The sequence below is a fragment of the Phoca vitulina genome, unplaced genomic scaffold (assembly GCF_004348235.1).
Source record: "Phoca vitulina isolate PV1807 unplaced genomic scaffold, GSC_HSeal_1.0 scaffold4, whole genome shotgun sequence".
NCBI classification, from domain to species: Eukaryota; Metazoa; Chordata; class Mammalia; order Carnivora; family Phocidae; genus Phoca; species Phoca vitulina.
Window position 1 is genome coordinate 8,605,126 of NW_022589707.1, and position 14,633 is coordinate 8,619,758.

A 14,633-nucleotide genomic window follows, 5' to 3' on the forward strand; every position below is an offset into this window, starting at 1 on the left:
TCTTTAGAGTGATCAATATTAAATACAGACAGGACTTTTACTCCTCCTAGGGTTTACTGAAAGTCAAATAAGGTGATGGTTAGCTGTTTAATGTCTCATGAGTAATCTAAAGAACAAATAATGAGATAGAAAAGTTTACAAATAAAATTTTCAACAATAATTACGCTTTATGGTAGGTTTCCTTAAAAACTGTTCCCAAAAATTTTTTTGTGACCTGAAACCTTAAAGTTATACTGAGTTAAATTAAATGATGGACATTCACTGAATATCTAGATCATTTACAAGTAAGATAAAATATGGAGACCTTAACTACTGAACATAAGTTTATCCACTTTTGGCTTCCTTTTACAGAGGAAATAAAAATACTTGGGTGTATTAGTAAACATGTTTTGTGCCACACTGAAAAATTTCCTATGAGGAATATACTTGAAGTTATAAAATATATTTATACATTTGTCAATCCACAAAATGCTAGCCAACAGATAGTCCCCAATTGCTTACTGTTAAAGGATTAATGATTCTAAGGGGCTAATAATTCTAAATAATATACATAAATAAAGGAAACATCTCTGCAATAAATGTAGGATGTGTTTTGGGTAAGAGAAGTTATCAGATATGGACATGTTTTTATTAAAGGAAAAATAATTTGTCCAAAGGGAAACAATGGATTGTTCCAGAATGAGAGGAAAAAGAAGGGCAAAACCTGAATGAATATTTAAAAAGTTGTTGGTTTGTGGAAAAGGCTAAGACTGGAATGGATATAAGTTTTTTTTTTTTTTTCTTCAAGATTTTATTTACTTGAGAGCACAAGCAGAGGGGAGGGGTAGAGGGAGAAGCAGATTTCCTGCTTAGCCAGGGAACCTGGATCCTGAGCTGAAGGCAGGCACTTAAATAGGGGTGGCTCAGTCAGTTAAGTTTTAAAAAAGAGTTTTGATATCAAAAGTACACTGGTGCAAAATTAGAATTTGTTTTTCTGTTCAAAGGACAGCTTTCTTAGATTATTGACTTGCGCTAAAGATAGTGTAAATAAAGATATTTCTTTGCTTTCTAGGCAGATTAAAGAATTTGTGGTCTTACCAAAATACTTGACCATGCTTCATGTTGTCTTTAACAGGTCTTCAAGTATTTAACCCAGTCTTCTCATTATTACAACAACTAAGGGTTTTAAAAAATAACTACGTAACTTTGTTATTAGCCTCTGAAGTTAATTGGTAAATGGGTATCTTTGGCAAAATTCCCCCAACTCAAATTCTAAACAAAGTCTTTTTGACTTTGAATTAATGGACATTTTCTAGAGGGTCCCTGGCACATCTCAAAAGATTTTTTCTAATAAGGAGATAGAACAAAAGTTAAGCCTAATTAGGCTTATTTGATGTTAAATTATAGAGGAAACATTGTCAAGTTAGTGATGTTAACCTTCTTAGGCTATATCCATACCCATACAGATATGTTATTAATGTAAATGTTTCAAAAATCACATTAAATTCCTAAAAATCTGGTATGTACTGGTATGTTAAGAGTTATAATTCCTGTTATCTTAAAATGTTTTATCACAGAAATAACAATTTCATTATAATGAATAGTCATTAACAATATCATTGTTTTACTTGTATTTTTGCAAAAGTGAGACTCATGGAAAGGGCCCTACCAAATTTCAAAGTGTTAAACCCTGGGTACATATTTCACAACTAAGGAAGGTTCCATCTGGCATCTGGTCCTATGTAAACACCTGAGATTCAAAATCAAATTGACTAGGAAGAAAAGCAGACATTGAGACAAAGTGTTTCTTCCCAGGACACCACACCATGAACTATTCCTCCATGCCTCCTTCCCTCTCTGACCATCCTTTATGATTCTTTTGTCCACCTATTGCTTCGCCCTGGCCAGCAGGGAAGATACTATTATATACATATCTCAGGCCATTACAAAGGAGGGTAAACCAACTACTGGATCTGTTGGGAGGCTGGTGATTCTGTAGTTCTTTATACTTGTCACAAACTTCTCCCCGCTTTCCAGTGCCTCACTTTCTCTGAAACTCACTGGATAAATACTTCTAGGGAAGTAGACAAGTAGACGGAATACATAAGCAGGCCAACGGGCTTAAAGAAATATCCCCCTCTACAAAATCATTCCTTGATTTCTAGTTGGTTTGGGACATAGTGATGTGGAATAGAAGCAGAAAAATGTTCACCTTTAGCCCAAAAGACTGACCTACAGCCTGCATAGTTTCGATAAGGATCAAATATGTACTGGTTGCTACATTCTTCAAGGGTCTTATGATTGCCTGTACACCGATAGTTAATATTGAGCTGAATGATAAGCACCAGAGGAATCTTACGGAAGTAGTTTTACAAGTAGAAATTCAAAGACGTGTGATCTAATAGTGCCTGCACATCCCTCCCCCTTGAGCACTAGGCATATAACCACCAGCAAAAGGACAGCTCTTTCTGCACACAGGTCCTGTCCCTGTGCTATAATAAAAGCACCTTTTTGCACCAAAAAAAATCTCAAGAATTCTTCCTTGAGTGTTCGCTTGCCACCACACATCAACAGGAACCTTGACCCTGGAGCACTCTGCAAACCACAGGCATTATTTTGGTAAGAATTAGTGTCTCCCTGATGTGCTGTGTTCTCTCAGAAATTTTAAATGCTTATGAGCAGCCACTGACTAGCTAAACATCTGTCCACACGTAACAAGAGAATACAAGAACATTACCAGCCCCAAGAATATAAGCCTGACATCTTTTCTGAATACTACACTGAGACCTGAAGAGCCAGTGGTAACTGAAAGTCACATTATTTTTGATCAAAAATAGGGGCAGAGGGCTACTGAAATAAATTTCGAGGTCCAAGATGGAACTGCTCTACTCAGGGTGTGTGCCCCATCACAAACCAAAACTTCATGTCCAGGTCCCTATAAATGTTCCAGTCAGCCAATCCCCAAGTGCCAAGCCAACTCTGGGTTCTGATACTTACTTGTTCCTTATTCTTCATCCTATGAAAGCTTCTTGACTTCTATGGCATTTTGCAGTTCCCTGGACTCTTGAGAATGGAGACTGAAACAAACACTTTGAAGTAGGCAATCACCTAATTTGTTTTCTTAGTCATTTTTAAAAGTTTACAAACCTACCTTGGTATAGCTATTAAAAACTTTAGGCCCAAATATTTCTGATGCAAAGATGTCTTGGCTACACATGGGAGGGTTAGCCAAACAACCCACCCCCAATCATAACTGACAATTCTGATGCTGATGTTAGCAGCAATTTATAATTAAACCAAAGGATAATATAATAAAACCAAAGGATAGTAGTGATGGACAATCACAGTCAACAATGACAAAGCTGATGCTCAAGCATCTTCTCAAGAATTTCAGGAACTCCCAGTACCTGTGGAAGTATCCAGGCTTAAGGAACTTTACAATGTTGTCCACCAGTCTAGTATCCAGGCTCCCTGGAAGACACTGAATTAGTCAACAGCAAATTTTATTAATGTGATTTTAATTGAATACTAAATTCAAGAAATCCTTTATAAACTTATGTGTATTGTTTACCCTCCTTAGTAGTATTAGTCATTAGTAGAAATGGAAGTCAACAAATTTCAAGTCACCCCAAACCTAATAGTTCTATATACAGAAACTGATTTAAGTCTCTTAAAAAAAAAAAAAGTTCGAGAGAGAGAGAGAGAGAGAGAGATCATGAGTTGGGGGAGGGTAGAGGGAGAAGCAGACTTCCTGCTGAGCAGGGAGCCTGACTTGGGGCTTGATCCAGGACCCTGGGATCATGACCTGAGCCGAAGGCAGATGCTTAACCGACCGAGCCACCGAGGTTGCCCCAGATTTAAGTCTCTTTAAAGCATAGTCTACAATGGCAAAAACTCATCCTGTAATATGAATGCTGAAACCTTTATTTTAGACTTTCTGTATTTTGGGCTTTCTTAGCATATACCCTCATCAATAAATCCCTAAAATCAATTAGATTAGAGAACCAGCATTATTGTTAAACCATGGTGCCTCATTCTTGTTGCCATTCCTCCTCTTTCCTCTTAACACCCTGATTTTCTTTGGAGAAATGCCACCTCTCAGGACCATACAATCCCATTCCAAGGGTGAGAAGTGCTTAACTCTGGTTATCTATGTATTCTATCCCCTCCCCCCAAAACAATAACTTGGCTTTAATCATTAGTAATGAAAACATTCCAGACTGAATTTTCTAGTGCATTTGTGTTAGGTTTAAAGGCATTAGAGAACACGGGTAAGGAATTCACACAAGTATCCTGATACATGGCAGAGGACATTAGACTTTCTTCCACATCTACATTTGAAGATATGGGAAAGAGAATTTTGCTAAAGTTTAACTTGTAATTTTTAGGTAAGGGCTATTTTTAGGATTCAAAGTAGGACTTCATTATTCTACATAAAAACTCAACAATCAAACAGAAGGTTATACCCAGCCCTATCAAAGTAAGATCTATTTAATATCCAATAGTGAGTTTTAAAGATTTGAGAAAGAGGGAGCACGTGTGAGTGGCGGGTGTGTGTGTGTGTGTGTGTGTGTGTGTGTGTGTTCCTCAAGCCGACTTCCTGCTAAGCACAGAGCCTGATCCCAGGACCCTGAGATCATGACTTGAGCCGAAATCAGGAGCCAAGAGCCAGCTGCAACCTACTGAGCCACCCAGGTGCCACCTCCAATAATGAGTTTTAAAAACAGTTGTAATTTCTGAGAATCAAAACTTTAGAAAGTTTACAGGTGAAATTAACATCAGTAAACTTTCAAAGTGACCCGTAAAAGTCCCTACTGTCTTCCCCTCCTCTTCCAACATGTTTTAGACAAGGAGAATTTTTCATGACATCTTTGGTTTTCCTACTTTGAGGGGGATGGGAATCAGCAACTAAAGTTATCACCCCCTTCCTTCCTGTTTGTAAAATTATTTTTTGCTTATAAGGCTGGTGAAATGCGTATGTTAGAATTTTTAAGAAAGTTTTCCTATCATTTACAGAGTAGTAGCTCATCCCTATTATGTATCACTTTTTTAGAGGAACATACAAAGCTGGTAATGAAGAGAGACTTGAACTAGGTAAGATTCTATTGAATGACATACAGTAATTTTTCCATTAAAATTGCTTGTGGTAAAACATTCACAGTAAAAATCCATCAAAGCTAATTTTTATTAAAAATCAAAGCACCAGTTGCCCCTACCCACCCCCCCCAATTAAAAAACAAAGACCAAACAACAGCAAAGACTACTGCCTATGATGTCTTTCACAATAAGCAAATCTTTGTGGGGGAAAGTAATCGGTGGTCTGACTGGCCAGCATTATTCTAAGGAACATGAGCTACCACCGTGTGAATTATGACTTACTAAATTCACACCCAAGATGAAAGGGCAATATATAAAAAAGATATCAACCATTAATTTACATGAGGTTATAAAATACTTTAGAAAATATGTACATGTTACTTAAAAGGAGGGCTTCCATTAGAAATTAGATGGTTGCACTCATGGTCATGTCTACAATAACCAATCAGATCACTCAATTTCTCTCATTCATAAAATAAGCACATCTTCTATTTACACCTAAAAACCTTTTGCTCACATATAGCAACTTTAAGTGTTTCACATTAATTTATGGATCCGGCCTCAGCAAAAGGAGTTCTCCTTTCATTGTCTAGCCTGTCCATGAAACCCAAATTTAAAAGTTTAAGCACCGTAACAACATAGGAATTTGAAATGCAAATTCATAAATGGAGCAATCAACTGTAAACTCACCCTTCTGACTGTGGAGTGAATCTTTGTGAAAGTATTCCTAAGTTACATTGCATTTATACTACGGTGTAGGGGTAAAACATGGAGCCTGTTCTTTAGCTTGAAAAAGCAAGTAAAACTACCAAGGGAAAAGGACATTTTCCTTTTAGCACATCCAACTTCTTACCCCTCCATTCAGAAAAGATAAGCAAGGCCTGGTAATTGAAAGGAGAAAATAATTGCATTGCCAGATGCTCATATACAAATTTATTCTGAATATATTATTATTGCCTTATGCCAGAAAGATCAGATGCTTGATACATGGGAAAGCATGGGAAAGCTTTTGATGAGCCAGAATTAGGTAAATCCTAGCTCCCACATGGTCTGTTCAATTCACAAGCCCTGGCCAAAGGTGTCATCATGTGATTACGTTTAGCATTACAGGGTCTTGCATCTATGACACTGGGCTGTGGTTCCAAATCCAGAAGGAAATCTGGAGTTTCTGATCAGAGGTAAACACTGGAATGTTTTAAGTTCAGTTCAAAGTTGCTTGAGTCACACTGAACTTTTGGGAAGATGCTCTCTAAATGAGCATGGGGAATAGTCAGGCTCACCTCATACCTTACTTCTATTAGAATTTAAGAACTACTTAGCTGGGAATCCACCCAGGCACACAGGTGCTTGTTAATAAGGTCACAGGACTTCTTTAATCTCAAAGACCATTACGAAAAGGCTGTTTGGAGAGAGAAACACCTAGTTTTAATGTAATTTGTATTATGTATGATTATAAGAAAGATGGTTCTTAACTACCTTTCAATCAGCAAAAAATGGTAAAGGTGAAATACTGTTTTTAAAAGATTATTATGACTAAATTTAACAGTGAAAGTTTGGGCACGATAGTAGAAATTCTGGCTCAGATGCATTTAAGAAATTATATATTTTTCTCCCTTTAAGTGCTATTTCCCTTTGTGATCCTCCTCAAAATTTATCTGTGTTGCTGTTTTAACTCAGCAGACAAGTATGGAAGAACAAATGGCCAGAAGAACAGTATTCTGAGATATCAACAATAAACTTACAAGCAAAACCTCCACAGTTGCTGTGCTAAAAAACGCTAGAGAAAAAAAAAAAAGACAAATGGTATATGCACTGTTATCAAAATTTGTTCAGCCTTTGGAGAATAAATGTCAAATGCATATTCACAAATTAATACAACTATTCTGAAACACATGTTTGGAAAAGTGATTAAGACTCTTTAACTATTAATGAGTAACTGACATACTATGGACAAGACCTAAGTCTACAATGAGAAGCTATTGTTCCTAAATTTTCTCATATTTTATCTTTAGCAATATATGAAAACCCAATGAATTAGCTCCAGGATATTTTCAAATTGTCCATTTTAAGAAGTAATGCCTTATGGAAAAAATCAAGTCCTCTAGGTGTAATTCATGGGAGGTGATACCATCCAAAGATTAAAGTTCTTTCAGCTCAGCCTTATTTATATTCTATCATCAGCCTAAAGAGAAAAATTTCCTCATTCAATTAATGTTTTATAATGGTTATTTTGAAAAACTTCATGTGTAACTATTTTGTCAAATGTTAGATCAGCAAATGGCACAGTGTTTTTCTTCTATCTTAATTTAGTTTCCTCCTTTGACACTGAACAAACAAAAGGAATAAATGAGTATCAGTTTAACTAGCGAGGTCTGGTTCATTAACACTATGCTTACTCTCAGAAGATTGGTCTTTTGTACCTCTATTGGGAGAATGAAAATGAAATTCAAAATCAAGTCAGATAAAAGATTCAATTTCAGGTTCTAACTTTTAAAATCAGGAAACAGAAGCTTCAGAAAAAATTAAATTTTCATTGTAATTCCCTCCAACTGCCTGCTCCCAAATTCCACAACACATTTTTATGCCAAATTATAAAGAAAGATGAAAACCACAAAACTAGTCCCTTACAGGGGAACTTATATTTAATGCCCAATAGGGTATATGTTGAAGAATCCTCACGTCAAACATGGCGCACACGGCTGTATTTTATGTTCTAGGTAGTTCCACTAACAGCCATACTGCAAGTAATGAGTCCTGTTATAAAAGGATCACCTGCACAGTTAAGAAGCAAACAACAAACCACACAGAGACACACAGCAAACCAAACATGTGTACACTTACTTCCTCAGTGGAAGAAGTTATATTTAGAAATGTACGAAAAATGGCTTTGAACACCTGCTATACCAAACACCTCTACAGACAAGGAGAAAACAAAACAAAAATCAAACATTTGTTTTCCTGCTTTTTCTTTAATACAGTTGCCATCTTACATGATATACTGTTAGGTGCCTTCTTAATCGCATCTAATCTACTTTTTTGTTGCACCAGTCAGCATTCTAGGATAGAACTCTTATTACCACTCATGTTCACGGAGTACTGTTCTTAAGTACTGTACACCTAAACTCATGGTTGGGCCATAATTAATGGGTAGTGGTATTTTCTAAAAATGGATTAATGCACACATCCAAACCACGTCAAATTTTCAACTTAAGAGTTCATACACACTCTATTTCCTTTCTATGGTTGCTATCACTCCAAATTGTAGTTTTGAAATCCACGAAGTGGGAAGAATGTCTTTTTGTTGTTGATACTTCTTCCTTCCTTTCTCCTTCCTCCCTCCCTTCTCCCTCCCTTTTATTCCTTTCCTTACTTCCCTACTCTCTTTCTTAATAAGAAGATTAAAAGAAATGGTTTATTAAGGAAATCAAAATCTAGTAAACATCCAAAACTTACAGATCAGAGTGGTCACAAACTCTTTTTTGTAATGATGTTAAAATTACCGACAAAATGTTTTTTAAAAACAAAAACAAAAAATCTAAAAACCAGCACACGCCAATGGTGTTGCTTATTTAAGCAATTGGCGTTCCTCTATGCTTTTGAGGCGTTTCTTCCGGGGCTGTACAAAGTCATCATCTGAGTCATCACTAAATTTATTATCTTCTGATTCATTCCTGAATTCTAGTTTAGGAAACCTTTTTTCTGGATAAAGGTTCTTTAGGAGTTCTTCAAAATAGCTTTCAAGTTTTATACCAGCATTGGCTACTTCTGAATCAGGCTGTTGGATAAAAATGAAAATATGAATTAAAAACAAACACCAATATTTTAGACAGTCAACAGTTAATAAAAAAAGTAAATTTCTCACATTTTGTTCTCTTTTAACTCAAGTTTTGGGAAAATGTTTATGCACCATCACTGATATGAAGTACATAATAGTCTGGGGCTAGACAAAGTCTAGAGAAGGTCAGATAAGTAAATAAAAGGCTTGGAATCATCTGGATTATTCTATAAGGTAGTGATAGCCATATGACTGTATTACTAAATTGAGATTATGGAAGAGATGCCACAATCACAGAATCATGGAACAGGTGTTTTTTAAAGCAAATTAAATAAAATGTGGATCTCTGGAACAAGTAACCAATACAGAGAACAAACCATCAACAAAAGGCTGTAAGTCGACAGATGTTTAGATAAACTGACAGGTCAAAAATTGAGAAAATTTAAACATCAGAGCAATTTAGACCCCATCCTTAATATTTCAAGATCAACATCAAGAAGACTTTAGTCCGGAAGTGCCATATTTTAAAGATTTTTTTTTTTTTTTTTTTTTTTTTTATTTATTTGACAGAGAGAGAGGGAACGCAAGCAGGGGGAGTGGGAGAGGGAGAAGCAGGCTTCCCGCTGAGCGGGGAGCCCGATGCGGGGCTCGATCCCAGGACCCCGGGATCACGACCTGGGCCGAAGGCAGACGCTTAACGACTGAGCCACCCAGGCGCCCCCGGAAGTGCCATATTTTAAGAAATAAAGGTAGGAATGACAAAGGATGCTTTTAGGTAAAGATATTTTCTACAATTGTTTTCAAGTTGTCAGCTGTAATTTGCATTTCCACTTACTATATAATAAACCTTTGAATAGGAATGTGGATACAGTCTTTCTAATTACCTTTCATTCCCTGACAAACTTGAACTTCTAGAAATTTACGCTATCATAGATCTTCATCTCTTTTTTTGATAAACTGGTTTAATATTATTTTCCCATTGCTGTTTTTTCTTTTTCCTCTTACCTCATTGAATTCGGCACAGTTTTGAAAGATCAATCTAAAATCAGCTACAAAATCTTCAGGCTTTGTGTACATGGAATAATCTTCTTGTAGTCTCTTCTTGATAGTTGACAAGTCCATTGGATTTTTTATTATTCTGTAATAATCAGGCACCTTTCAAAATAAATGAGATGCTATAATAAAAATGACTAAATTCTACCCGTCCTAAATAAATTCTACAAGCAGGAGAATAAAATTCAGATTGTTCTCATTGCTTTTCCGTGTACTATTTTGTCATTAATAAAGGAACCTATACAGCGAACCTGTGGTACACACCCACACCCACACCCCTTCCTCTATTGTTACAAGTTTATTTAGTACTTTAAGTCTGGACCTATACAAATCAAAATATGTACAAAGAATTTCAGGAGTCTTTATCTCAAATTATAAGTTTTTTCCCAATAGCTTAGGATATATGCCTAAGCCTCTTGAAAGAGAAACAATTAATAGAAATCATTCCAGAGAATAGTAGGTAAAATACATGAGATGAGAAGAATATATGAGAAATGAATACAAGTTTGGGGCCAATTTGTGAACATCAAAGTGTATTCAAGATCAAAGTATTCCATTTGTGTTAATAAAGCTTTAGGATTTGGATTAGATATAGGAAACTGACTACTAAAGAATGGTAGAGAAACTACATCCTCACAAATCAAGTTTAAAAAAACCATCCTACTGTGTGGGGTGCCTGGGTGGCTGAGCGGGTTGAGTGTCCAACTCTTGATTTTGGCTCAGGTCATGATCTCAGGGTCATGAGACTGAGCCCTGCACTAGGCATTAAGTCTGCTTAAGATTCTCTCTACCCCCCCACTTGTGCGTGCTCTAAAAGACAATAATAACAAAAATCATCCTACTATGTAAAAATGCACAAAATGATGTTAATACTTACAGTTAGAGGAACTGGATCTTGAAAAGCCAGGCTCATTTCATGGCAGTAAAGAAATAAAAGTAGGCGTTCACACTTCTAAGCAAAAAAAAGATAAATAAATAAAAAAAATAATGAAGCACAGCTTATTTTTAATACCAATGTCATGGGTCTCAAAATACAATAAAAATTAAAACCAGATGAATACCAGAAAAATATCAATACTTAGAGTTCTGATCTCTTCGGTCATTTACTGAACTGTACTATTTAATGGTTTGGGGTGTATGTGATATATGAGAGCAGTTTTTATAGGAACAAAAAGCAATATCACGAGAAATCTATCTGAAGCTCTTTAAAAACAAATTTCCACTTATCTCTCCAATTTATATATTGATTATTAATAGTCAATAAAGAAGAGTATATGTATGTTAAGAGATCCAGAGAGGGACCCCTTTCTATGGTGTGTCCAGTCCAAAGGTGCCTCTGGGAATGCACATGGTGCTGTCCATGCACTTGGCTACCTCTCTGCTGAGGGTTAATCCCAGTAAATATGGGGTAGCACTGGCAGTGTATGTTTGGGGCCCATACTGAGTGTTTTACTTAATAATTTAGCTAAGAACTTCTTTACTACTAAAGAAGTGTTGATGTAGTAGCTCTGTCAATTAGAGTTAACTATATTAGCTGGCTTTGAGGTATAAACCCAGTACCATCTGGTAAAAGAATGGAATTATTTCCAGGAAGAGTAAATAGAAAAACCCATCTCTTTGGTGCCAATTCTCAATAAATTAGGAAGAAAACTTATTTACAGTAGAAAGAAAACAAATTTACTAAAGGTAGACTAAAATTCTAGACCACATAGAGGATACGTGTTTTACCTTGTTCAAGTACAGTCTTTTAAGCTTCTAGAAAATGTATGGACAGTACTGTAATTTTTTTTTTAACCAGAAAAAGTTACAAGTTATATTATTTAAGATTCCTATACTCTTATGGAAAAACTAAAGGAAAAAGAGATCACTATAAAATGTGATTGAATATACACTTCTTTGATGAAAGGCACACCGGTATTACAATAATCCCCATCTAACCAAAAAAAGTGTTTAACAGTCTAGGTTAGAAATTTTCAAAAAAACTTACCCTTTTATCTATTGGTGTTAACTTAACAAGGCCTTCAGTTTTCTTTTTTTCTGAGTTGTGACTGGGAGCATCACAATCATATTCAACTTCTGGTTTAGATAAGTCTCTGCAGAAAGTGCATATCCATTCTCCACTGTTGGGGGGTAAAGTATTTCTGAATTCCTAATGCATTGTTTCTCTCTTCACCATCTCCCTTTCCCACCTCCTCCACACCATCTATGATACAGATTTGTTTGTTTGGCATGAATTTTAATCACTGCGGATTTACTGCATGCATAACTACTATGTACACAGCACCATTCTGGGAGAGCTTAACAGCAGCAATACAGTGCGAGGGTCAAAGTGGTAAATATTAGTCTAGTCAAAGAGGCATGAAACACATATGCGAAATAAGCACATAACACAAATAAACACATAACACAAATAAACACACACGTTAATTTATGGCTGATGTGAGGCAAAACTGGCATTCTCCCTGAAATGATGCACGAAAAAGAAATGCTCTTGGTACTATTCTTGCAACTTCAAATGTGAAATTAAATTTTAAAAAGTATAGCTTTTGAAGAACTAAAGAAATCAACCCAGTGGCTGCTGTTCATCATCAGCATCATCATCAACAGCATCATCATCAGCATCATCAGCAGCAGCAGCGTCATCATCATCAGCAGCAGCAGCAGCAGCAGCATCTCACAGGGTTGGTTTGAAAATGTACTTGAGATATTTGTAAATGATACAGCTCAATGCTTGGCAAATACGATGGAATAATAGTGGCAATTATTATGCATAAGGATCACTGTTCTTTAGGGTAACAATTTGTAATAATTTGAAGGACTGGCTATTTTTTTTTTCCCCCCTCTTTATCAGACTAGGTTTTTGAGAGATGCATAGGGAATGGGAAGCAGAATATTGAAAACCCTATGTTGAAGGTTTTGGAGTATGCGTTTGTGCGAAGTGGACTTTTACTTACGTTTCTAAGGTTTTATATTGCATTACAATGATCAGTGATTGTTATTTATAGTGCAAGAATATGGGAAAGGGAAGCAAGTACCATCTTACCTTGGAAAATTTGCCAAAGTGGGCACATGACAAGAAAGATGAAATACTTTGGGACACTTCTCACAGCACAGGAGTTCTCCTCCATTCTGACAAACTGCGCACCAGTCCTCGTTGGGGTCATCCTCTTTCCTGGTCTCTCCAACATGAAGGGGTGACTTCTGGGTGGCGTCTAGCCAGTCAGACTTTCCGTTTGAGGAACTTTCCTGGTGAAGGCCAGGTTGATCTCCTGTGCTGTCAGGGGCGTCTGATCTTAGCACAGACTCCTCAGACGCAGAGCTCTGACTGCTATTTAAGAGCAGGGAGGTGAGTATGCTTCTTGGATAGTTGGTCTGCAATGGGAAGAAGTTAAGAGTATGTGTTATTTCTCAAAATCGACATTCTTTATTTGTACTACTGCAATTTTGGACCGTAGACTCCTCTCTCATAGGCACCTGGTTACTTCAAAAGAGTCTGTGAATGTGCATGAGAACAGAACAGGTTTACTGCTAACTGTTGTAAGAGTCCCCAGTGGTGAAGAAGACATGAACTTCTACTAAAAACTATCCTCAAAATACACAATCAGCAGAAAGGGAGTGTAGATAATATAAGAAACCTCTTTTTATTTGCTAACAGCTATAGAAATGGGAGAATAGGTGGGTAGTAGAGTCAACCATATGAATTGTAAATACATTGAGCTCTTAGTTCAAATTATACTCAGACACAAACTATGCCTACTGTTGAATTACCATCATTCATAGAAAAGTATAGTGCTTTAAATCCTAGAATTTCACTTCTGCAGGAGTCATTAATAACTTTAAGATGAATCTAAATGTTATGTTGGGGCCTAGGATAGAAAAAATTTTAGATCAATAACAAAATCTGTTATCTCCTTTAAACTTTTAAAAAAATTTTTCGAAGTAATAAATGTAGATTTGGTTAAAAGCATGATTATATAATCTCATTCCTTGGAGTCAATTATTTTCAAATTATTTCGCTTTTTCTTTTGCTATTCATTTTTAAATGATACACTTATACTGTAATTTCTCAGATTTTCAATTTTATTTTTTAAATTTTATTTATTTATTTTTAAAAGATTTTACTTATTTATGTGAGGCACAGAGAGAGAGCACAAGTGGGGAGGAGGATCAGAGGAAGAGGGAGAAGCAGACTGAGCAGGGAGCCTCATACGGGGCTCGATCCCAAGGATCCCCGAGATCATGACCTGAGCCAAAGGCGGATGCTTAACCAACTAAGCCACTGAGGCGCCCCAGATTTTCAACTTCAAATATATTTTGTTTTAAATATCTGTATATATATATCTTAGTACGGAAGATTAGATTTTTCCTTCCTGCCTCTCCATCCCCTCCTTACACACACACACACCGTTCATGCCACCCTCTTAATGCTTTATTAAATACTGATTTATTTATTTTTTTAAGTCGTTAGGTACTGGGATAACTTTATGGCCAACATCTATTCCAAGTCAGGACCACTGCTGCACTGCTTAAGTATCCTGAAAACTCCATTTTTGGTTAAATGCGTGTTCAGGTTATATCCTGATTATGTCTAGTTTTTAGTCAAATTTGTGTAATAGAGGTGTTTGTTTATATAATTAGGACTCTATTGTTCATTACATAACCACACAATGTACCATGACTACACTTCCTTTTTTGTCTTATTGTTTTTACTAGGATTCATTTGTTCCTC

General features: G+C 36.2%; 1 protein-coding gene across 2 annotated transcripts in view; it reads right to left on the reverse strand.

Annotated features, from left to right (window-relative positions):
* Window positions 1-4,674: 4,674 nt before the first annotated feature.
* Window positions 4,675-14,633, reverse strand: part of TRIM24 (tripartite motif containing 24) — a 113,697-nt gene continuing 103,738 nt past the window's right edge. For both annotated transcript variants that reach the window (XM_032401484.1, XM_032401485.1), the window contains exons 15-19: window positions 12,948-13,276; window positions 11,892-12,024; window positions 10,782-10,856; window positions 9,857-10,006; window positions 4,675-8,851 (exon numbers count right to left, since the gene is read on the reverse strand). In XM_032401484.1, the coding sequence (XP_032257375.1) occupies window positions 8,642-8,851; window positions 9,857-10,006; window positions 10,782-10,856; window positions 11,892-12,024; window positions 12,948-13,276 (897 nt within the window). In that variant the 3' untranslated portion in view covers window positions 4,675-8,641. The remainder of the gene's footprint in view (window positions 8,852-9,856; window positions 10,007-10,781; window positions 10,857-11,891; window positions 12,025-12,947; window positions 13,277-14,633) is intronic.